At 47.6% G+C, this 24,348-nt stretch overlaps 1 protein-coding gene across 1 annotated transcript; it reads left to right on the top strand.

The window, feature by feature from the left end:
* The first annotated feature begins 693 nt into the window (after nt 1-693).
* LOC146648298 (uncharacterized) lies at nt 694-5,627 on the top strand. Its single transcript, XM_085389766.1, has 2 exons — nt 694-2,029; nt 5,369-5,627. Exons 1-2 carry the CDS (start codon nt 953-955, stop codon nt 5,369-5,371), a joined length of 1,080 nt encoding a protein of 359 aa, XP_085245892.1. The 5' UTR covers nt 694-952; the 3' UTR covers nt 5,372-5,627.
* The last annotated feature ends 18,721 nt before the right edge of the window (nt 5,628-24,348 follow it).

Raw genomic sequence — 24,348 nt, 5'->3', positions numbered from 1 at the left:
TCAAAGAAGCATCGGTATATGCTCTTGTGGTTGAAGAAGCTGCAGACGCCACCTCTCAGCTCATTCATCATTACTCAAGCTGGCGTCGGGTTAAAAGAGCCGTTGCATGGGTCTTGAGATTAAAAGGTGTGCTGAAGCTTCTTGCTCAAAAGAGGAAGGATTTAAAAGCGAATCTCTATGATGGAAGGTTGGAGCAGGAGAAGCAAATGACACATTTCAAGGCTAACCTTCCCATCTTGCCACTTTCTGTGAGTGACATGGCTGAGGCAGAAGTGGAGATCGTGCGCTTCAGTCAAGGGCAGCGGTTTGGCGAAGAGATTGCCAAGCTGCAACAAGGAAAGACAGTGTCAAAGGATAGCCCTCTTTGTCAGTTGTCGCCAGTTGTACAGGATGGCATTCTGAGAGTGGGTGGCAGATTGAGCAGATCTAGCATGCAAGAGGAGTTAGAACACCCTGCAATCTTGGCTAAGGATCAGCATATAGCCACTCTCATTCTCAGATCTACTCACGAGGATCTTGGGCATTGTGGCAGGAATCATGTCCTATCAAAGGTACGGCAGAAGTACAGGATACTAAGATCTCATGCTGCTGTCCGGAAGATTTTGTCCCGGTGCGTCGCCTGCAGACGGCATCATGGGAAAGCGGCAAGTCAGATCATGGCAGTGTGGCGTGGGTGTGGTCCTTGGCCAGCTGCAGAGGAGGAGTGACGCAGTGAGCTCCCGGGGCGGCGCAGGGGCGGGGTGAACAGGTGTGCTGGGATCTGACAGTGATTGTGTCTCTTTATATGTTGGCAGTGACAGACGGAGACGGAGGTGACAGCAGAGAAAGAGAGCGCGGGAGCATATGTGTCCACGTACAACCCCGAGTTTAATAAAAAGTTCTGCATTGTCAAAGTCGCTCCGGCTGGTATTTCTTGGGTCCACCGTTACACTGGTGCCGAAACCCAGGCGTGATGTCCGGTCCCCTGCCGGCTCCCCCTGCTCCCCCGGCGGCGCCGCCGCCCGCCCCGCCGCCCGCCCAGCCGCTGCAGATCTTGGGCCAGATGATGGTGGACATGGCGGCGATGGCGGCTCGTCAGGCGGCCACGCAGGACCAACAGTTGGCGTTGCTTCGCCTGCAATCGGAGCAGCAGACCGCGGCTCTGGGGCAGCTGCTGGGGAATGCGGCCGCGCCGGCTCCCGCCCCTCCGCTGTCGGTGACGTTGCACCGGATGCGGGATGGGGAGGACCCGCTGGTTTTCATCGAGGCTTTCCAGGCCACGGCGGTGGCCTGTCGGTGGCCGGAGGAGGAGTGGGCCGCCCGGCTGCTGCCGCTTCTGTCGGGTGAGGCCCAGACGGCGGCGCTGAGCCTGCCCCCCGGCTCGCGGGGGGTGTTCGAGGACGTGTGCCGGGCGGTGCTGGATCGTTTGGGGCTCTCCCCAGAGGATTACCGCCGTCAGTTCCGGGCCAGCAGGATGTCGGGGGGGGAGCGGCCGTTTGCCTGGGCTCGGCAGCTGGAGGATGCGGCCGCGAGGTGGCTGCGACCGGGCCCCTCGGCTGGGGAGACGCGGATGCTGAACATGGTCGTCCTCGAGCAGTTCGTGGGAGGCCTGCCCGAGGCGACGGCTCGTTGGGTTCGCTGCCACCGCCCGGCGGATTTGACGGCGGCGGTGACGCTGGCAGAGGACCATCTGGCGGCCGACCCGGTACCGGGCCGTGAGGAGCCGCGGCGGGGCGCCCGTGTTCCGCCGCCCAGGCCACCGGCGGCGGCGTCGCAGAGGAGAGGCGGCGGCCCTGCGGGAATGGAGCAGGCAGCAGGGTGGAGCCCCAGGAACCCGTTCCGGCCGCTGCTTCCCGCCGGAACCCCGGCGGCCGCCGAGGTTGCCCCGGAGCCACGGGGAGCCGCACAGACGCCGGGGCCGGACTGTTGGAAGTGTGGGCGGCCGGGGCACCTGCGCCGAGACTGTCCGCTCATGGAGGTGGGGCAGGTGTTCCGCGTTGCCGGCGCTCCAGCGCCCGCCCCCGGTCCAGGAGTGACGTACCGCGTGCCGGTAAGGTGTCAAGGGGGTATTCGCCATGCTTTGGTGGACACGGGCTGCACGCAGACTCTGGTCCACCAAAGTTTGGTTCGCCCCGGGGCATTGTTGGAGGCTGACTGGGTGGAGGTTAAATGTGTGCACGGGGATATTCACAAGTACCCAGTAGTGTCACTGTTGCTGAAATTCGGGGGCAAAACGCATAGAGTGAAGGCGGCGGTTAGCCCGCGCCTGTCGCATCCCCTTATTTTGGGTACGAATTGGCCGGGGTTCCACAGCTTACTGGGGCAGTACGCGGGGATGCGATCGCGGTCTGTAAATTCGTGTGACGTTTGCGCGGCGCTCGGCGGTGACGCGGGGTCGACCGACGCTGACTCTGGGGGGGAGGAGGAGGCGGGGACTTCCACGGAAGCCCCCGCCGCCTCCCGTTGTGTACCCCACGGAAGATTTTCCACTAGAGCAGTCTCGGGACGACACCCTACGCTCAGCCTATGACCAAGTGATGGATATTGATGGTCGCTCGGTGCGCCCCGACGCTGCGCGAACGTACCCTCATTTCCAATTGCGGAACGATCGGCTTTATAGAGTGAGCCGTGACACTCACACTAATGAAATCCGCACACAGTTATTGGTGCCGCAAAGCTGCCGGGAAATGATTTTCCAGGCGGCTCATTCGAACCCCATGGCAGGGCACTTGGGTGGCGAGAAAACTCTGGAGCGCATAATGGCCCGATTCTATTGGCCGGGCATTTGGGCCGACGTGCGCCGCTGGTGTGCGTCGTGCCCCGAATGCCAGCTGGTTAACCAGCCGGCCGTGCCAAAGGCGCCGTTGCGCCCATTACCGCTGATGGAGATCCCGTTTGAGCGTATTGGCATGGATCTCATCGGGCCATTGCACCGGAGTGCACGCGGCTATCGCTTTGTGCTGGTCCTGGTGGACTACGCAACGCGGTACCCGGAAGCAGTGCCGCTACGCACCATTTCAGCGAAGAGCGTGGCGCAGGCACTGTTTCAGGTCATCTCCCGAGTCGGTATTCCGAAAGAAATACTGACTGACCAGGGCACGTCGTTCATGTCGCGCACATTGCGGGAACTGTACGAATTACTGGGTATTAAATCTATTCGGACCAGCGTCTACCACCCTCAGACTGATGGGTTGGTGGAGAGGCTGAATAAGACTTTAAAATCCATGATTCGTAAGTTCATTCGCGAGGATGAACGCAATTGGGATCGCTGGTTAGACCCTCTGTTGTTTGCAGTGCGGGAGGTGCCCCAGGCCTCCACGGGATTTTCTCCCTTCGAGCTGTTATACGGCAGGAAGCCGCGGGGGGTGCTCGACCTGATTAAGGAAAACTGGGAGGAAGGTCCGAGCCCTGCGAAAAGTGAAATTCAGTACGTGCTGGACCTGCGAGCAAAGCTGCACACACTGGGGAGGCTCTCACGGGAGAATTTGCTCCAGGCCCAGCAGCGGCAGCGACGCCTGTATGACAGAGGGGCTAGACTCAGGCAATTTTCACCGGGAGATAAGGTGCTTGTGTTACTTCCTTCTTCCAGCTCTAAATTACTCGCCAAGTGGCAAGGACCCTTCGTGGTCACACAGCGAGTGGGGGACGTTGATTATGAAGTGGTACGGTCGGACAGGGGCGGGGCCACGCAGATTTACCACCTCAACCTCCTCAAAGCCTGGAGGGAGGCGGAGACCGCTTCTCTAGTGAGCTTGGTAAGAGGGAGAGATGAGTTGGGGCCGGAGGCGCCAAAGTCTAGCATCCCCGCCTCCCTCCATTGCAGTGACCATCTCACACAGGCCCAGAGGGCGGATGTTGCTGCATTGCAACAGCGCTTTGCCGACGTGTTCTCCCCCTTGCCCGGCCGTACTTCTCTCATAGAGCACCATTTTGAGACGCGGCCTGGCGTGACGGTGCGTTCACGGCCCTACAGGCTGCCGGAACATAGAAGGCAAATTGTTTTCCGGGAATTGAAGGAAATGCTGAGGCTGGGAGTAATAGAAGAATCACACAGTGCTTGGTGTAGCCCCATCGTCCTTGTAGTAAAGAAGGATGGGTCTATACGGTTCTGTGTCGATTATCGCAGAGTGAATGAGGTGTCACGTTTTGATGCTTATCCCATGCCCCGGGTCGACGAGCTCCTGGACCGGTTGGGCACCGCTCGCTTTTTTACGACTCTGGATTTAACCAAGGGCTACTGGCAGATTCCCTTGTCTACAGAGTCCCGGGAAAAGACGGCCTTCTCCACTCCGTATGGGTTGTAGCAATTCGTGACGCTTCCGTTCGGCTTGTTCGGCGCCCCTGCCACTTTTCAGCGCCTCATGGACCGGGTGCTGCGGCCCCACGCTGCCTATGCTGCCGCCTACCTAGACGACGTCATCATTTACAGTGACACGTGGGCGGGGCATGTGCGGTGTGTGGCCGCGGTGCTGGAGTCCCTGAGGCAGGCGGGGCTCACGGCCAACCCGAAGAAGTGTGCGGTTGGACGGAGGGAGGTACAGTATTTGGGGTACCACTTGGGGAGCGGGCAGGTGCGACCTCAAGTGGAGAAGACGGCGGCGATTGCATCCTGCCCGCGTCCCAAGACGAAAAAAGAGGTGAGACGGTTTCTGGGGCTGGCCGGCTATTACCGGCGGTTCGTCCCAGGGTTCGCGGACCTGACCAGCCCCCTGACTGATCTCACCCGCAAGGGTGCCCCAGATCTGGTCCAGTGGACGGAGCGGTGCCAGGCGGCGTTTGTGCAGGTGAAACGGGCTCTCTGTGGAGAGCCGCTGCTGTTCACACCTAACTTCTCCCTCCCTTTTTGTCTGCAGACTGACGCCTCGAGCAGAGGGCTGGGGGCCGTTTTGTCCCAGCAGGTGGGGGGAGTTGACCGGCCGGTCGCGTACATCAGCCGGAAGCTCACGGACCGCGAGTCACGGTACAGCACCGTGGAGAAGGAGTGCCTGGCGATCCGGTGGGCGGTCGACTCCCTTCGCTACTACCTCCTGGGCCGCCCGTTCACCCTCTGCTCGGACCACGCCCCGCTGCAGTGGCTCCACCGCATGAAGGATGCCAACGCCCGGATCACTCGGTGGTATCTGGCCATGCAGCCCTTTAAGTTCAAGGTGATCCATAGGCCGGGCGCGCAGATGGTCATGGCCGATTTCCTCTCTCGCTCGCGGGGGGGGAGTAGGTTCGGCCGGATGGGCCCCGGCCTCAGTCGGGCGGTGGGGATGTGTGGCGTGGGTGTGGTCCTTGGCCAGCTGCAGAGGAGGAGTGACGCAGTGAGCTCCCGGGGCGGCGCAGGGGCGGGGTGAACAGGTGTGCTGGGATCTGACAGTGATTGTGTCTCTTTATATGTTGGCAGTGACAGACGGAGACGGAGGTGACAGCAGAGAAAGAGAGCGCGGGAGCATATGTGTCCACGTACAACCCCGAGTTTAATAAAAAGTTCTGCATTGTCAAAGTCGCTCCGGCTGGTATTTCTTGGGTCCACCGTTACAGGCAGATCTTCCTTTTTTTTTTTTTTTTTTTTTCTTTTTTTTTTCTTTTTCTTTCTTTATATTTACACCTGGTATAGCAGCCACAATGATAAGAAGATGAAGATGAAATAAATTAGATAATAATTTAGATAGGAAATTTACACCTAGTTTTTTTTTTTTTTTTTACCTCATTCAGTCGAAGGACTTTATGCAGTAGTGGTGCGTCCGTTACCGAAATCACTACTTCTCCTAGAGTATTGTCCAGTAATAAGTAACCCCTGCACACAATCACCTAGCCTCCTGGAGTTTTCAGTGGATTTTAATTCTCATTAGTTTAGATCCTTTTCTCAACCTGTTGCATGTATAGTTAAAGATGCTATGCAGCTTGAAAAAACAAAATGAGAAACCCGTAATGAAATGTTGCCTAAAAACACTTCTAAAGTTCATAAACTCTATAGAGCGCCTTTAAGAAAATCTTTGGAAAACGAGTGATGTATCGTGATAAGGAAAACAATGCTCTTCTTCCCTGCTGCTCTTCTTCAAGTGTATTAAAGAAGATATTTAGGAAGAAAGAAAGGATAAACTGGTGATCACAGGCAAATCCACATTAAATCTACCAAATTGGCTGATTAAAAATAAAAATCTCTTCCAACCTCCAACCCTCTTCATACCTGACACCTCTGGGGCTTCGGTCACTCCCTGCCAGAGAGGCTGATGAGAGTCAAGCCCAGTGGTGGGCAGGGTGAGCCAGAACACTTGCGGGGTCAATATCACATGTGACCGGGGTTTTGTATTTAATGAGAACTGCTGTCACTTTGCGTCAGGTCAGTCAGAGGAGAAAGAAGGAGAGAAGAAATAAATAGGCAGAGAAAAAGGATGTAGATGGATAGAGAGCTTCAGAAGAATACTTCAGACATGACATCAGCGATGTAGGGGACATCACACTATACGAAACTGTCCTCCAAAGTTAAAACAAACACCAATGTGACACCTATAATCCCACCTCTTTCTTTGTGTGCCTCTCCTTGAGGCTCTCCTCCACCAACATTCCCCTGATACTCTAAAACCTCCCGCCCCACCCAGCTCTCTCTTCCCAGAGGCCTGGACCCTCATTAGGTCATGTGTACTCAATCCTGTTGTTCCTGCGTCCTGTAATTTCTACTGTTATGGGAACAAAGAGAGGCACAAAGCACATCGCAGCCCCGGGTCCTTGCACTCAACCTCATTCGCTTATTACTGTCTCCACAGAAACTCTCTCCTCATCACCTCCAGGCAACCCCTCCTACTGTGTGGACAGACAAATAGAATTTCTATAGCACTTTACATGTGACAGGTAAGTGCGTGTGTTGTTGTGTATGGGAAAATCTTCTGATACTGTGTGATTTTTCTATTTCCCCAGTGCATGTGGCCCACATGACCATCTGTATATGTGTATGAAAAGGAGCGTGTGGCATTAAGTGTGATATTCTGAGACCTTTTCCTGTCTGAACTCTTGACAACGGGTCATTAATGGCGGACGCAGAAATATGAGGGTGTGGATCAGGTGATAGGTTTGTAGCATAAACCTATTCGCTGGAACGTTAAGACAATATAATTACACTGCAAGCAAGACGCGAGTAGGCAAACTTCTTCATGGTACTCGTGCACGGGAGAGAACCAGACAAACGCCGTTCCTTCGCTTGACCCCAGTAGCTCTCGTCCGTCCTCCCGTAACACTGTCCTTTTATTGAGGTTACATGAATATGCATAGGTTCATTAACATACGACGTCTACATACAAACAAAGAGTACCTTGCCTGTGTGTGTGTGTGTGTGTGTGTGTGTGTGTGTTGCTGATCAAAGGGTCAAACATCCTTGGTCAGGAAGAGGGTAGACTAGACCCCCCCCGGTGAGGAAGTCCAGCAGTTCATCTAAACAGAAAAGCACTTAGACTAGAACAGACGTAGCTACGTTAATCCTACCATAAAACAATTAAAACAAGATGCGACCTCTTCCCGTGCTCCCAGGATGTAGGTGTGCATTCTAGTGTGGAATGCACACCAAGCCTCTGTAGCCTGTTAAAGATCACACAACTTATCACTACACAATTGATTATACACCTCTAAGCATCTATGGTTAAATATTTCTAAGCATAAATAACAATCAACAATACAAACTCTAACATCAGGTTTCTTGACACTGGCAGTGCTCCAGACGGCAATATTGGAATGAAGAGGGATTTTGAGTGAAAAATATTCACTTAGTGGATCAGCAAACACAGCAAGTCCATTATTTTTGATTAATCTGGCCACTGGTATTTACAGTGTCAGAGACTTATGATGAGTGTGTATGTTTTACATATTAAGCTCAGAGCTGCCTCACTGTTTCTTCTTTGTAAAGTCTGGGAGAGCTGTTTTTCCTCTCAAGCATCACTGTGTCTGTGGTTTCTGAACAGGGAACCATGCTTTTTTGAAGCTGAGACTCTTGAAGGCTGTAATTTCTCTTTTTTTGTGCCCCCCTGTGATCTCTGTGAAGGGAGGCCTTTGCGGTTTCTTTTTTAACCAGTTTGGAGACTAAATATTGCATTTGGGGTTTTAAAAAATATATATACACTTTAAAAAGCTCACTGACTGATTGCCTGTAGGTGTTGTTGTTCTAGAAGCACACCTTTAACTGTGCACTTTCTGTAGCGTGACATGAATGGATGTTCAGAGACAGGCACGCAGAAGAAAGGGCTCCCTCTGCTGAGCTCTACGTCCATAGCTCCCTCAAGCCCCCCTCAACCACACTCACCTGAACTTACTGTCTGTACTAAGCTCTTTCTCCTGCATCGCCACTTCCATTCATCATCATCAGTTAGCTAATTGCTGCTTTCTTCTTCATGCAGAGTTCGCAGGCAACCAAATGGCTCAGTATGTATATTCCAAAAAGAGTAAAAAAAAAAGAAAAGTAAATGATCTATATAAATGATTTTAATGTCATGAGCATGAGTGACCAATTCCTTTCCAAATGCCTTCAAGTTGTGAAACTGTAGTTAAAAACACTGGAACACAAGACCCAGAGTTTCAGTATTTGAATTCCTCTCTAGTGTTCAAAACTTTGAAATTATTAAAATGTAAGAATCAGCACATATCTTTAACATAATGTACATATATATATTTAACAAAATGTATGGGTTTTCCATGAGCTCAAGCTTTCACTCCATTTAAACCTGGAACAACAAAGGAGGAATCCCCACATTTTTTAGCCCGGGAGATAACCCTGGGTCAGGCTTACCTGCAGCACATGGGATAAAGGTGGGATTAGGGCAGAGCTCAGGCTGTAGGGATGGTGTTTGGTTTTTTTTCTTTAAAATGTGTATTGTGATGGGAGCACAGTCCCTTCATGCTTGCTCTGGTCCTTCTAATGTACTTTAGGAACCATTCCCATTTTAATAGCATGTTCTGTTCTTATTCAAACAGTAGAATCACATGATTCTGTTTCCTGCTGTGTATTAACTGTGGCTAACTTTTGATATCAATATCCTTAAAGATCAGACAACTCTTATGCACTCAAACTAAAAAAGTCAAAATGTAAATGTGAAACTGTTTCAAGAGACACTTTGATTGTTTTTGTCTTTTACTTTTACTGCCGTGTAAAGCGATGCTTTTTTTTTTTGTTTGTTTTTTTGTTTTTTTGGCAGATCTTCCTACTGAAAGGCTCACGCCCGATGAGCCACCGTTCACAAGTGTCGGTGTGGACTACTTTGGTCCCTTCGAAATCAAAAGGGGTAGGACCATGATCACAAGGTATGGCGTGGTTTTTACCTGCTTGACAGTGAGGGCTGTGCATATTGAGCTGGCAAATTCGTTGGACACGGACTCTTGTATTCATGCCTTGCGGAGGTTCATTGCTAGGAGGGGACAGGTTCAGTTGATGCGTTCTGATAATGGAACAAACTTTGTAAGTGCAGAGAGGGAGCTGCGGGAAGCAGTGCGTGCTTTGGATAATGCAAAGATTCAAGAAGCCTTGTTGGTTAAAGGCATCACATGGATATTCAACCCCCCAGCTGCCTCGCATTTTGGAGGAGTTTGGGAGCGGCAGATACGGTCCATACGCAAAGTGCTCAGCTCCGTTGTGGAGCAGCAGATCCTTGATGAGGAGGGTCTGCACACACTGCTGTGTGAGGTAGAGGCGATTATCAATAGCCGTCCTATCTCAAGAGTCTCTACCGATCCGAACGACCTGGAGGCCTTGACGCCAAACCATTTGCTTTTGATGAAAGCCAAAACTCCGCTACCTCCTGGAGTATTCAGCAGGAGCGACTTGTACTCGAGGCGTAGATGGCGTCAAGTCCAGTACTTGGCAGATTTGTTTTGGACACGGTGGATCAAGGAGTATCTGCCAGACTTGCAAAGGCGACAAAAGTGGGCCCAGCCACAAAGAAATATCAGTCAAGGTGATATTGTCCTCATCGTGGATGATTCCGCTCCAAGAAATTCATGGCTAATGGGTCGAGTGATTCAGACGTTTGAGGATGCCAAAGGTCGGGTTCGTCAAGCCAAGGTGAAGACCAGCAAAAACATTCTCCTACGACCTGTGGCGAAGCTTTGTGTGCTGCTAGAGTGTGATATGTAGCGCCCCTTCTACATATTACTCAAGAGACAGCGGTAAAGGCTGGTCTCCTACGGTGAGTCATGTGCTTGAACCTCTGACTCCATTCCCTAATCTCCCCAACATACACACATACACGCATCCGCGAAGACATGTTCCAGCTTAAGAAGAGTTCCTGCTGTAACAAGACAAACGAAGTTTCTGTTGGAATAAGGACATTAATGTGCCATATGAGCAGTTCAAGTACTTTGTATATTTGCCTGTTCGTTATCTGGAAGGTTTGATTTGTTGTTCTGAACAATATATTAGTGTATGTATAAGAGTAATTGTTTTGTGGCTCACAAGAACAATTAGGGGCCAGGATGTTGGAGCCAAGTCCAGGCCAATATTTTACTCAGTTACATCATGCCATATTTAAGTATTTGTCATGATCTTTAAGTTTTTATTATAATCTTGATCATTTTATGTTATAATGTAATATGCTGTGCTCCATAAATTAATCCTGCTTTGTTAGTCTGTTGTTGTTGTAAAGTGTTGGTAGATGTCGTAAAGGGGGTGTGTATTTGGCCCGCATGCGGAGGGGTGTGGGTAAAAGGTTAGGTAAGCAAGCAGGACGTGGAGCAACAGTTTTCTGACCGTCGCCGTTTTAATGTCATTTTTTGTTGTAACACAAAGGGAATATAAACGGAGCTCCCACCAGAGGCATTTGTTTTGTACCTTTCGATTTGTAAGGAAAATAAATGTTTTGCCCCTTTTTTCCTTCGCCTCGTTTTTTGCTACCGGAAGGCATCCAAGAGACTTAACAAAAGCACGAGTCAGAAACTTTACGTTCTGCAGAAGCGGCAAAGAAGGACCGAAGGTTGCCGCTATAATAGGCGCCACCGGGCCCTCTGACTACCACCAGTAGGCAACGGGTGAAGGGTCTTGCCCAAGGACACAACGACCGAGACTGTCCGAGCCGGGACTCGAACCGGCAACCTTCCGATTACAAGGCGAACTCCCAACTCTTGAGCCACAATCGTCCCAGAAGGCCACCAGATGGCCACCAGATGGCGATGGCTGTAGTTGTGGACTCATTGAACTCTACAGGAAAACGGCTTTCTGACTTGACCTATCCAAACACTTTCCTGCTGAGTTTATGGTCTCAGACAATCGTTTTTCATTTTATATTGAATAAGAAATCAAGTCTTTTTTTGTAGGTGTTGCATATATGATGTTGTGGTATGAAATGTCACAGCCATTGGCCAGTGAGAATAAAGTTTCATACCACAGTTTTCTTTTTTTCCAAACCAAGATGGAAAAGGAAATTCTCATCTCAAGGCTGTAAGAGGCTTTAGGTACTTCGGATGATGTCAGCTGTAACTACGTCCATTTATTATACCGTCTGTGGTTGTTTTTCTTTGTTGCTGTGTTTTTAGTTGTGTTTCAGGAGCTCAGAGTTGGCTCACTTTCAGAAACTTTTCTTCACTCTCAAACCGATGACTTCACTTACTTTTGGGTAATGAACAGTTTCTGTTTTCAAAAATTAGACTCATATATCACAAAAACATGAAGCAGCAAGCGGATCCCCCTATCTTAGTAAATACACATGCACACACACACACAGGCAGGCACACACGCGCACAGATTCAGACACAGGGATTAGGTTTTTTTGGTCAGAAGCCACTGATTACAATATGTTTATTGCTCTACAAGCCAACTGCAGAGCTCTTATCAAACACACACACAAACACACACACACAAACAGAGTTTTTTTGCACTGCTTGTGAACTGCAGAGTTCTTATTAAAAATTGATCTTCAAGCTGTTGTGTGTCGCTGCTTCGCTGAGGAATTCATTACCGCCTTACAATGCACCGCTGTAGCTCGCGCGCACGCGTGCACATACAGACACACGTGGAAGGCGCGCACAGTGCAGACGCTCAGCGTGCCCACGAGCAATCTCGACCTGCCGAGTAAAGCAACACTCTTTCATTTAGAATATTTGCGATGCAAACAAACAAATGCTCCATTGGGAGAGGGGGTGAGACAGGCTGAAGGAAAATGATGAAGACAGACAGACCAAAACAGACACAGGATGAGGAGAGGAAGAAGCAAACAGGCATCGAGATGGTGTGAGGTTGATGAAGAGGAAGACGCGATGACAGGGACACAGCCAGCGAGGAATGGGAAAGAGCAAAACACTTTCCTCATCAGATTGTTCTTTGATGGCAGCTGTTTTAAAGGGAAGTTTGCCTGTGTGTGATGGTATACACGCCTCTCTCTGCATTTCACCCCCTCCTCCCGATTCTTCTGTGGCTTCTCCTTCTCTTACCGCTCTTTCATCTTCTCAAACCCACTACTTTGACAAATCATTCCTCCATCTTTTTTCATCATTTTCTTCTCTCCATCCTTCTCCCCATCTCAGTCCGCTCTCTGTCTCTGCTATAACAACTTCTACTCTCTTCACCTCGCTCATCTGTTGCTTAAACCTTCTCTCCTTTCCCCCCCTCTTCAGAACTGTAAATGTGAACAAACAAGGCGTGAGCAGTAGAAATTGAATTCTGGTTGGATGATTTGCTCGATTTTTACCCACTGTTCTTGTGTATTAACTAAAATGATCCTGATTGAAATTCAGCACCATGCCCTGCAACCTGCCAAGTGTCCCTGAAAACCTTGTTCAGAGTGGAGTGCAGATGAAGACACACATACATACACACGCGCACAGACACACACATCGAGATAAGGGAAACAGAGACAACGATGAGAGGGACCAATCGGTTTTTCTGCCTGTCTATTCTCCTGCCTGTGTGTCTGTCTATCTCCTTTGGTCATAATGACCTCTCCACATGATCAGTGCACCTCAAAGAATAGCTATTCACCTTCTCCTGGCACTGTCATTTTCTTTCTGGCTGCCACTTCTAAGTCACTCCCTTTTTTCTGTAAATCTCACTCTGCTGTAACGATTTCATCTAGTTTCTGTTTTCTGTCTTATTTTATGTCTGAGTTACTGGTTGGCCATATTACATCTCAGAATCTCTGTAATTTTCTTCTATCTCTTTAATTTCACACGCTGCTCTACCAGTCTGTAGCCATCTTGTAATATATACACACACACAAAAGAGTGAAAAGAATCCTTTACATGTAAAGTTAGGTCTATGTGTTTTTGGATGATGACACAGTTTTGTAATTTTGTTTCTGTACACCACCAGAGTTGATTTTAAATCAAGCACTCAAGATGCGATTAAAGCTTTAGTTCATGGGATATTCAAAGTATTTTAATATGTGTTTAGGAATGACAGACATTTATATACACACTTCCCCATTTTCAATGTTTAAAAAATAATTGGGCAGCAATTTTATGACCCGGTGTGACCTGGCCTGTTTTATTTTGTGGCAAATTAAGGGAAACAAAAGATCTGGAAATGACTCCAAGTGTTAAACTTGCTTTTCGTATCTTTTCACGGGCAGGCAGTATGAGGCCCAAAGACTGAAAAACTCAAATAAACATATCAGCAAGATAGCAAAATCTTTTGGAGTGGACATATCTACAATGTGGTACATTCTTAAGAAGAATAAATGCACTGGCCAGATCAACAACACCAAAAGGCCTGAAAGTGGAAATAAAATTCTTTCCTTGGTTAAGAAAAATCCCTTCACTACGGAGCCCCGCAGGGGACATGGGAGAAAAAAAAATTAAGACGGACTTTTGCGAGATCTCGCAAAACTATCTCGGGATCTCGCAAAAGTTTTGCGACCTCCCTCCTGCTTGGTGGTTGCTGCTTTAGGCTTTGTTTGTAAGCAGGCATGAGGAAGATGGCAGCATGGTCCGATTTTCCAAATGCCGGCAGGGGCTGAGCCTTGTAACAGTTCTTGAACGGGGTGTAGCAGTGGTCTAATGTCCTAGTGCCCCGGGTGGGGCAGTTGATGTGCTGGTGAAGGTTGTGAAATGTCCGTTTGAGATTCACTCTGTTAAAATCTCCCATAACAATGAGTGCGGCATCTTGGTGAAGTGTTTGTTGATGTGTGAGAGCCTCATGTAGCTCACATAAGGCAGTGTCCGAGTCCGCGTGAGGCGGAATGTAAACAGTGCAGGCAATGACCGCAGTGAATTCCCGAGGGAGATAGAAAGGGCGACATTTAACGATCAAAAGCTCCAGATTGGGCGAGCAAGAGCGTGTGAGTGGGGAGATGTTTGTGCTGTCGCACCATCTGTTGTTCACCATCAAACACACTCCACCACCTCTTTTCTTCCCCGACTCCATTGTCCTGTCCATGCGGTAAACCGAAAAGAACCCCGTCGGCTGCACGGCGTGGTCTGGTATCGCTGGGTTCAGCCAAGTCTCGGTGAAGCAGAGGAGGTTGCAGTCCCGAATGTCTCTCTGGAACTTGATTCTGGCTCTGAGGTCATCAAGCTTGTTCTCGATGGATTGAACATTGGCTAGCAGGATACTGGGCATGGGTGCGCGGTGTGCGCGAGCCCTTAGCCTGTTCTTGATGCCGGCTCTTTTTCCTCGAGGCCGTCGCTTAGTGTTGCGTCCTTTGTTCTCTCTCAGGATCTCCTTTGGCCAGGTTGGGTCCGGAGTTAAACATGGTGAAATGTGCGTGTATTGTAGACCAATAGAAACCAAAGTGTCTCTACTGTAGCGGATTTGTGTGTTTTGCATGATGCCCATGCAAGATTATGGCAGACATAGCAAAAAGTGACGAAAAACTGCAAAAAGTGGAGAAGTTGGGGCAGAGCATCCAGCACGGCAGCCGACCTCACCGGCGCCATTTTGATATCACCTTTATCAGTGGAAACCCTCAAGAACAAGAAGGCCAGATTGTACGTACTTTGTCAGAAAACATCTAACAGAGCCTGAAGAGTTTTGAAAATATCAAACTAAACCAAGATGAACTTGTACCAGAATGACAGGCAGAGAAAAGTATGAGAAATGAAACAGCTCATGAAACGAAGTGCAACACGCCATCTGTCAGCCACTATGGAAGCAGTGTTGCGATATAGGTATGTATAGCTGCCAGTGGAACTGGGTCACTAGTGTTTATTGATGTGATTCCTGAATGAAGTAGCAGGATGAAGTGCACAGGGTTATACTCACTGCTCAGATTCAGACAAACTAATGGTGCAAATGGTTAATGAGTCAAAGCAACCCAACAGTTTCTGAAGGCAAAGTAATGGGATGAATCACCTGGTGTCAGCTCAATAGATCAAGCTTTTCTGTTACTGAAGACAAAGATCCACAAACACACCAGAAGCTGAACATGTTTGCAGTAAAGCCCTCATGGCTTCTACATTTCAGGAGGTCATTGACTGTAAAAGTTAATTCCATTATTTAAAAACAACCCTTATATTTAAAATAATGATCGTTTGTCCAATTGTTAATAAAATTAACTGTGGGTGATGTAGAGAAACAAAAAAACAAAAACAATAAAACTATTGTCTCCAGAAAGTAAATTTAAGAAAATTAGAGTTTTTATTTGGCACGTGTTTTCTGGCTCTTTAAGAGAATCAATGTATTATTTCCTTAAATACTGGAAAGCAAACAAAACTGCACAAGAAGACAAAAACAAGTGATGCCACCAAAGTTCTCATAGTGTCATTGTATTGTGATTTATGATGAAAAACGTCTGTTCCTCCAACATGAGACAATTTACAGAGCTACTCAAATTTGAATTTTCTCTTTTATATGAATGATTAAATTGTTTGAATCCACCAACAGTTTATGAACCCCATTAAGGAGTACTTGACTTTCTCTTATCTAAGAAAACGAAGTCATGTACTGAGCGTGTATCTGACCAAAGATAACAAAATCTGACACCAACAACGTGGAGTTGTTTCTTTAATAAGTGTGTTGTTGATTTTGAGTATGCAAGCACACCGACCCACACGTTTTATTTTTTTCATAGTATTAAGTCATTTATAGAAATTCTAGGCTAAAGCAACAAGTGCAAAGCTGGGCTCCCCCTGAACTGCCCTGATTGTAAAAAAAAAGATTGCAATTGTACCTTGCACAGCAGCGACCGAGCCTCAGCTCTCAGATCTCCTTTTGCTCCTTTGCTTTGTGAATTTATTTAGTACAAGATAAGCAAAAATAATCTCAATCACAAGCATATTCATAGTCTTGTTGGATTTTCACAGCATGCTTTTGATTTTGAGCTGATTAGGAGATTATGAAATGGATGTTGAAGCTCTTTGGTATGTTTTATTACTACACATTGATCTTTAGTGCTGGCTGCATGCTGCATTAGAGCCGCTGCTTATCTACAAGCCCAAGGCCGTGGGAAAATCTACCAAGTCAACCTCCAGCTGATTTACAGTTATGGAAGTCAAACAGCATCAGAGCTTCTCTGAGTGCAGTTCAGTGATGTTTAACACTGCAGTACCAGCATGAAGTGTACACATGTGAATTACGAAGATGGATGGTTAATAGCACGTTGGCCACAGCATAAAAAAACACCTGGATGATACGAGGTAGTTCTACTCATGCTTGATTTTACAAGATATGGGCACCATGTGGACACAGGACCATGGGTCCTTTGGTGTCTGACAACAGGAAACTGGCAGACAGTGGATTATTTGGATTATTTGGGGCAGTGAATTATTTGGCTTGCTGGGTCAGGCCATCGTGGTTTGGATGCTCAGTCATATTTGAGTATTGGGAATTTCGAGGTTGAGTCTTAGGCTCTTTGTCATTTTTCTTGGGTTGATCCAATAGTTTTCACAGGATGGCAGAGTGAATTGTCCTGCTGGGGTGTCTGCTTCTATAACGTATAAAAGAATGCCTGTCTTCCCAACAAACATTGCATTGTAATCCGATTATCCATTTGATTCACTTCAACCTGCAGCGTAATACATCTGCGTGAGGTTTACAAAGTTTCACCTGCTATGACCACATCCTCATTTAGGTTTGACAGCATTTCTAGTAGATAATGGCAGATGGCTTGAGCATTAATTAAGGCTCCGGTTTGCGGAAGCCCTCACAGGGGACTGGATTTGGCTCCCCATGGACTAATGAGAGGTGAATGAATTGAAAAAGGGAGGGAGGGTGGGGCTCGAAAATAAGAGCAAACAGTTTTTAATGCAGGGGTGCCATATATAGGCAGGGAACCAGAAGGTGGTGTGTATGAGGTGTGGTCCTGCTCCTGAAATTCAGGTAAATTATCTCAAAAGATAGGAAGCCTCGCCCAATAAAACCCAGTAAAACCGAAACACAGTCCTAAGTTTTCAAGAAAGAATCACCAGCCACAAAAACTTGAAATTCTTATCTTCTTCTCCTATCTATCGCCAGGATTTTTGCTTAGCCACCTTGCCCAAAATAACTTTGGTATGCAAGCTTTACGGGGATGAATATCCTCAAATTTTGGAGCAGTCAGCTCATAAATATTCCACACTCTCACCGATTTTAATTTCACAGAGAGCAAGTGCCATTTAGAGTTTTTGTGCACAGATGAAGGAACACATTTCGAATGTTTTGGAGACTTGCGTTCTTCAGTAAACAAAGCCTTTCCAAGTCTTTTTCTGTCTGTCAAAGAGAGATGGAAATCACCCAAAGGAGAGGCCCTGGCATGCTAAGATAATAGGATATCTGCTTGTCTCTGTGTTGGTTTTGGTCTTTGCAAGAGCCAAACCTGCCGCACTAAACACTTTTGAATTCTTCCTTCATGAAATATGGATTTGTGTACAGGCGGGCACAAATGCTAATCACTGGGCAAGTGTGTAAGTGTGTGTGTGTATATCTCTTTGTGCACATGCGTAAATGCTAGGGACTTTGTGTTAAGTATGTGTACGCGTACGTGTATGCACATGTATGTGTGTATTTCACCCAGGCCGAATTAGATTTGGGTTTCGAGGCGAGAAAAGGAAGAGACGCATGGAGGAATTTAGCTATGAGGCTCATAAATAGTTTAGCCACCCAGAGCAGATTCATCAAGTAGCGTGAGGGATAAATCATATTCCTCCCCTCCTTCCTTTACCCCTCCTTCCCCTTCCTTGGCTCCTGTCTCACCCTGAAGAGAGGCATGGAATAAAAGATGCTACATGGTAATCCTGAGACTTCAGAGCACCTAATACCTACTTGTGTTGCTCAGATCCTTGATAGGCATCTAACTGCATGCTCCAAACTGCTTAAGTTTGCTGTGGCCAATCATATTCCTCCCCTCCTTCCTTTACCCCTCCTTCCCCTTCCTTGGCTCCTGTCTCACCCTGAAGAGAGGCATGGAATAAAAGATGCTACATGGTAATCCTGAGACTTCAGAGCACCTAATACCTACTTGTGTTGCTCAGATCCTTGATAGGCATCTAACTGCATGCTCCAAACTGCTTAAGTTTTAGACATGTGCTTGCAAATGCACATAAATGAACAAAACTGCGCATCCACTTATGTACACATTTTTTGCCAACATGTTCAGTGCACTTTCTCTTGCCTGTGTCAGGGAATCTAGCATCAGACAGTATTGACACTAATGAAAAATCATCATCTACACGTAGGTTGATATACTCTACCCATATGGAAAAGATATATATAAATCTTATAAAGTTTGTATCTGTCTTGTGTGAAACTTGTATGAAAAGCATATAAGTGTGAAAACAGATATAAGATCCCTTGAAAAATTATATAATGAAACTTGTATGTTTTGGATACTTACTAAAACAATGTATGAAAGTAATGCGAAAGTGGCCACTTTCATGAGTAAATCATAAGTTTTTACTATTTCTTTTCCGTATGGGTAGTTTCTCCTTTCTCTCTCTAAAACACACACACACACACACACACACACACACACACACACACACACACACACACACACACACACACACACACACACACACACACACACACACACACATTCTTTTTTTTTTTTTTCTTTTTTTTTTTTTTTTTGGCCTGTCCCGTTTGGCTCTTTTGCCATCAGAATTGTTGTCTAAAGGCAAAGAAAGATGCCCAATGGATTTACTTTACCAAATTGACCATCCCAGCCTTGCCGTAATGGTCCATTTGATTCACCTTTTATTGTTTATTTTATTTTCACTTACTGAATACGGGACAGACTTGACTGGGGGAAAGAAGGGGAGAAAGAAAGAGGGAAAGAGAAACAGCTGGAAACAGCTGAGAAGAGGGACGGGGGAGAAGGGCAAAAGACAAAAACCAACAGAACGGGCAGAAAAAAAAATGCATATATCAATCACCTGGATCACCTGTTGAGAAAGAAAAAAGAAAACAAGCAGAAGAGAACAAGAGTAATAGAATAAACAACATCACAATGATATATGGGAATATGACAGTAAATACTAAATATTAAACATTATTGTGCAGCACATAAGATCAACAGAACACAGTGTGCTTTGAGGTAGGAGCCAGAAAGGGTGTAGTTTGTGGGTGTGATCACCCGTGTGTACACCTGTGAACATGGACGCGCTTGTTTTTTTTAAAAGGTTCCTTCATGTAATGATCTGCTAGAGGGTGTGGGGGGGCCACAGCCCCGTCCTCCAGGGCATGAAGCAGGTATGGAGGAGATCAAAACTCCAGACATCCAGAGGCCCCCAGAACACAAGAGACCAAGGAAGACCAACAGAGGGGCAGCCGCGCCACTGTCCCAGAAAGAGCTGAGGAGAGTCCCTGTCATGAACCGAAGTTCCTCGCACAAGCTGGACCCAGGAGCAGAACACACACACAGAGGTACGAGAGAACAAAAAATAAACTTTATTATAACTGAGGGTGTCCCGGGAGGGTAGAAGGGAAAAAAACACACGGAACCAGAGAAACCGAGGGACCGGGAGGCGAGTCGCGCTGGAACGCCGAGAGCGGGACTGTGGGAGGCTGAAACAGAAAAAGGAAAAAGGATTATTGGGGTGCGGAGAAAACGGCAGCATATGAGGGGAGGTAGAGTACGCGTCTTACGATGATAGCGGGGCCGAGGGAACCGGAGGGAGGGGTGAGGGTCCGTGGGGAGAAGCTCCAGAAAGGTCGAGGCAGCTGGGGCTGATCGTGATCCAAATTTCCGGACGGGCAGGTGGACAGGCTGGTGGCTCAAACACGCCGAGCTGTGATCTGAGTACACAGGGCAGAGTTAGTGTTAGTTCACACGGATAGGTTTGCATAAGGGCTTTCCCGCAGGTGTACGTTACCGCTGAAGGACGACTACGGACTGGCGTGGAGCAGCAGGCTGGGCAGGATTAAATAGTCCACCTGGTGATCCCCTGGGATGGGATGCAGGTGTGGAGATAGCAGCCACGCCCACGGGAGTGGGCATCCCATCAGCACCTCGGACGCCGGGCCACGGACCATGACAGTCCCAGATGAGGGCTCACTCAGCAGCCGTGGAGCAGAAGCCAGGGCGAGTTGCAGTGACGCGCCCGTGAGCTCCGCCGGCAGCCAGCCGTGCCTGAGTGACCGAGCCCCAGGCCGAGAGGCCAGGGGCACCCCACCTCCGAAGTGGCCCGAGCGAGCCCCAGGCTCCAGGCCCCGATAAGCGGCCGCCAAGGAGTGAGTCGGTGTGTACCTGGACGCCCATCCCCGGACACAAAGAACCACCAACGCACCGATGTCTGAGGGAGTCTGCCACTGGCAGGGGAAGTGGTGGTAGAGGGAGATAGGCCTCCAAACCTTGGAGGGCCTGAGATGTCCCCAGAGAGGTGGCGCCTGACACCCAACCTGACATATAGACACAGAAATACAGGCACACACATATACAAACATCCATTCCCACCCTCATGCTCTCATATGCACTTACTCCACACTCAACCAACGTGAAGACAGACATAAAGAGACGCTGTACACACGATCACACTCCCCAAGCGTACTCTAAGAACTGGGTCTAGGTACCCTTGCCCCTGGAGGGGGGAACTGCACCCAGACCCAGGTGGTGTTACCCTTTTCCCTGCGGTGGGGGGAGGCAGACCGCCCCGACTCTGCAGCAGCAGGGAGGCCCCACACTCCAGACCGCAGTCGGACGGCCAACTCCTCCTCCTAGCCCCCCCCCCCACGCTCCAGCAGGCCGCAGAGAATGGGGGTGAGAGAAGACTCCAAACCTCCCTCCACCCGCTCATTGTAGTGTTGATGCATGTGTGTTCTAAGGTGCATTTAAAACCCAGGAGGGCATGGAGCTACCTGCCAGAGAGCAGCAGGTAAGCGCATGGTCCCTCCTGCTAGCCCTCAATGTCTACGTGTATTTAAAATTGAGAGGTGTCAGGAAATCTAGCATCAGACAGTATTGACACTAATGAAAAATCATCATCTACACGTAGGTTGATATACTCTACCCATATGGAAAAGATATATATAAATCTTATAAAGTTTGTATCTGTCTTGTGTGAAACTTGTATGAAAAGCATATAAGTGTGAAAACAGATATAAGATCCCTTGAAAAATTATATAATGAAACTTGTATGTTTTGGATACTTACTAAAACAATGTATGAAAGTAATGCGAAAGTGGCCACTTTCATGACTAATCACATATAAGTTTTTACTATTTCTTTTCCGTATGGGTAGTTTCTCCTTTCTCTCTCTAAAACACACACACACACACACACACACACACACACACACACACACACACACACACACACACACACACACACACACACACACACACACACACACATTCATGCTGACATACCGACTTCACGCAGCAGACCTTTTCCTGTGAAGCATGTCACGTAAAACCCGAGCAGTTCAATCGATAGTGATATGTTGCTCTGGATTGTCCAGTGACGTGACAAATATCCCTGTATGCTGCTGCGAGCAACAATTTCCCCCAAATTGAAAGGCCCTGAGGCCCTCTAGGCACTGGTGTTATTTGGCTGCTGTTTTCCCCTCATGGCCATCCAAGGAGGATGAACCTCTCTATATATCATCTCTGTCTCTTTGGATAGAGCCCAAGCTCCATCACCATAGCAATGGGTGTTTAGCCTACATCCCAAGAGACATAGTCATTCCGCAGATTGCCTGAAAGAATGAGATTGTGTGTGTGGCGATGGGTTTTGAGGCTTTGAAAGTGTGTGTGCATACGACTTGTGTTCCTGCTGGTGTTGCCTCCATTTGTCGGTATGAATTATAGATCAGGGTAGCCGTGGGATTTACGATAAAGGCCGAAGAGTCTCCCAGTCACACACCTGAGCCCTGTCGTCTAATTTGAAGCAAGTGGCAACAACTTTGAGGCAACCTGTTTCATAGCAAAGTGCTGAGATGACCACATGACTTTCAAACAATGTATCCTTTTCCAGTGACTCCAGGTAGCTTGTTCTTCACCTCTGCTCTTAATGTCAAATGCATGCAAATGTATATCCATGCGTGACTCATATCCCCTGCCCCCAGTGCTCTCTAACCTGTACTATCTCCTCTCATTTCTTTAGCTCCCTGTCTGTTTCCATTCCTCTGTGCTCCAGACACACTGCTTTCTCCAAACTGCAAGCTGTTTGCTCCTTCATTACTTCATTACTTCACTCTCTCATTCCTCTTCTTCCCAGTGTCTCTCACAGGAGGACTACAGTGGGTTTTCATTACTCAGCAAGCCAATCTTAATCAGAGTGTCCTTTGTGTGCTCTCATTAGCTCAAACGCACATAGTCCCAAACAGATGAATCCAGGTGAACTGCAAGAAGAAGAAAAGAAGAAGAGTGTGTGTGTGTGTGTGTGTGTGTGTGTGTGTGTGTGTGTGTGTGTGTGTGTGTGTGTGTGTGTGTGTGTGTGTGTGTGTGTGTGTGTGTGCGTGTCTGTGTGCGTGTCTGCAGTCAGATCCCACATTTAACAGTATTTGGCCTGCTGGCTCCATGGAACAAACTACAAGATTTCTGATTGCACCAATGTATGAATAGCACAAATAATAGTCCCGTGTATTCACTACTAGTAAGTGGGTGTCATGTGCCCTGCTCCTTTTTCTACACAATGAAGTATTTACAATAGTGCACATCAGAATATGTGGGAAATGTCTGACAGTTGTCTGAGAAATTGTCCAAAGTTCGTGTGCGAACACACCTTAACAGGGTGGCTCATACTAGAATAAGCAGTGAGACATCGCACATATTATAATATATAATGTGGAATATGTTGTCTTTTCCCCGAAACCCATTAAGTTGTAGTTGCTATATTGCTTATCTGCAGTGGGCCTGTGGGAGAGCAAAGCTGCCACACAGAATACCAAGTATGAGTACATGCATATTTACACTTCTCGTTGTTTTCTGTTTGCAAAGAAGCATCATTGTGGAGGCTTATAGTTGAATCAGGGAGATGATTTCAAAGGCTGTATCTTTATACATGCATTGTTTTGAGGCTGAGTTAGCTGTAGCACAGTGTCTTTGTGTTTGTGCTGTGTTTGTGTTTGTGTGCGTGTGTATGTGTTTATTTGATTACTTTTGTCTACTTAGCAATTAATTTGGGAGAATATAAAGTACTTTTTTTCTTGCATGTGCCTCAGAGACCTCGCTGTGTTTGATTGTCTTGAAAATGAACTCCAATGCACACACAAATACACACACACACATATGAATTTTATCTCCCCTTGTTTGGAACCTCCAGAGAAGAGACAGTCTGTAGCTGGCTATCACCTTACCACTGAGACAGAATCTTGTTTAGCATTTAGATTGGCCTGATCAACCACCAGTTAGCCACTGTGTGTGTGTGCGCGTCTATGTGTGTAGGCATCTATGAATGTGTGCACCAGTACATATGAAAATGCATAGGCTGCTCTGTTTTGTGTGCATGTGTGTGTATGTGTCAACACGTGTCTGCACACCTTTGTGCGACAACTTTTGCTTATATATTGCACAGCGGGTGATTGGTTTTTGTGTGTATGTGCACATGTGTGCATGTGTGTGATGAGCCATGCCTCACAGCACTTGGTGAGCACTCCAGGCCAAGGTTGCCAATGAGACTTAGTGAGGCAGTGAGCCGGGGTCACACAAAGTTACACATTAATCTTTTAGAGGAAAACTTGGCACCACCATCACCAGAGTGCACCACAGCTTTACCGCACAAGAAATCCCCAGCACTATCTACCTTAATCCTGCTCATACCTGCAGGTGAAAAGCTAAAATAAAATATAATAATCATAACCATAACACTGTGCAAATTAAAAGAAAACAATTTTATGTGTTTTTTAAAAACTTTTTTTTCAGGGAGTACATATATGTTCGCTATGATCATCCCTTGTGTGTCTGATGTACAAGGGGAATATGGCGGTGCTTTTCTCCAATCCATAATTGATGGGGGATTTCAATAACACTCAATCACTCAGCTGTATTTAAGGGAGGAGGTTTGTAAAGGTTAATGGGATTCTGACTACAGGCATGCACATGCACACACATGCAGGGTTAAA

This window comes from Rhamphochromis longiceps, linkage group LG18, assembly GCF_057381845.1.
Source record: "Rhamphochromis longiceps isolate RC_006_pf linkage group LG18, R_longiceps_female_GT1.1, whole genome shotgun sequence".
Classification (NCBI taxonomy): domain Eukaryota; kingdom Metazoa; phylum Chordata; class Actinopteri; order Cichliformes; family Cichlidae; genus Rhamphochromis; species Rhamphochromis longiceps.
This window is presented reverse-complemented; position numbering and strand designations above follow the sequence as displayed.

Excerpts from the sequence above, each read along its gene's own strand:
- LOC146648298 (XM_085389766.1), top strand. The coding sequence starts at position 953 with ATGTCCGGTCCCCTGCCGGCTCCCCCTGCTCCCCCGGCGGCGCCGCCG.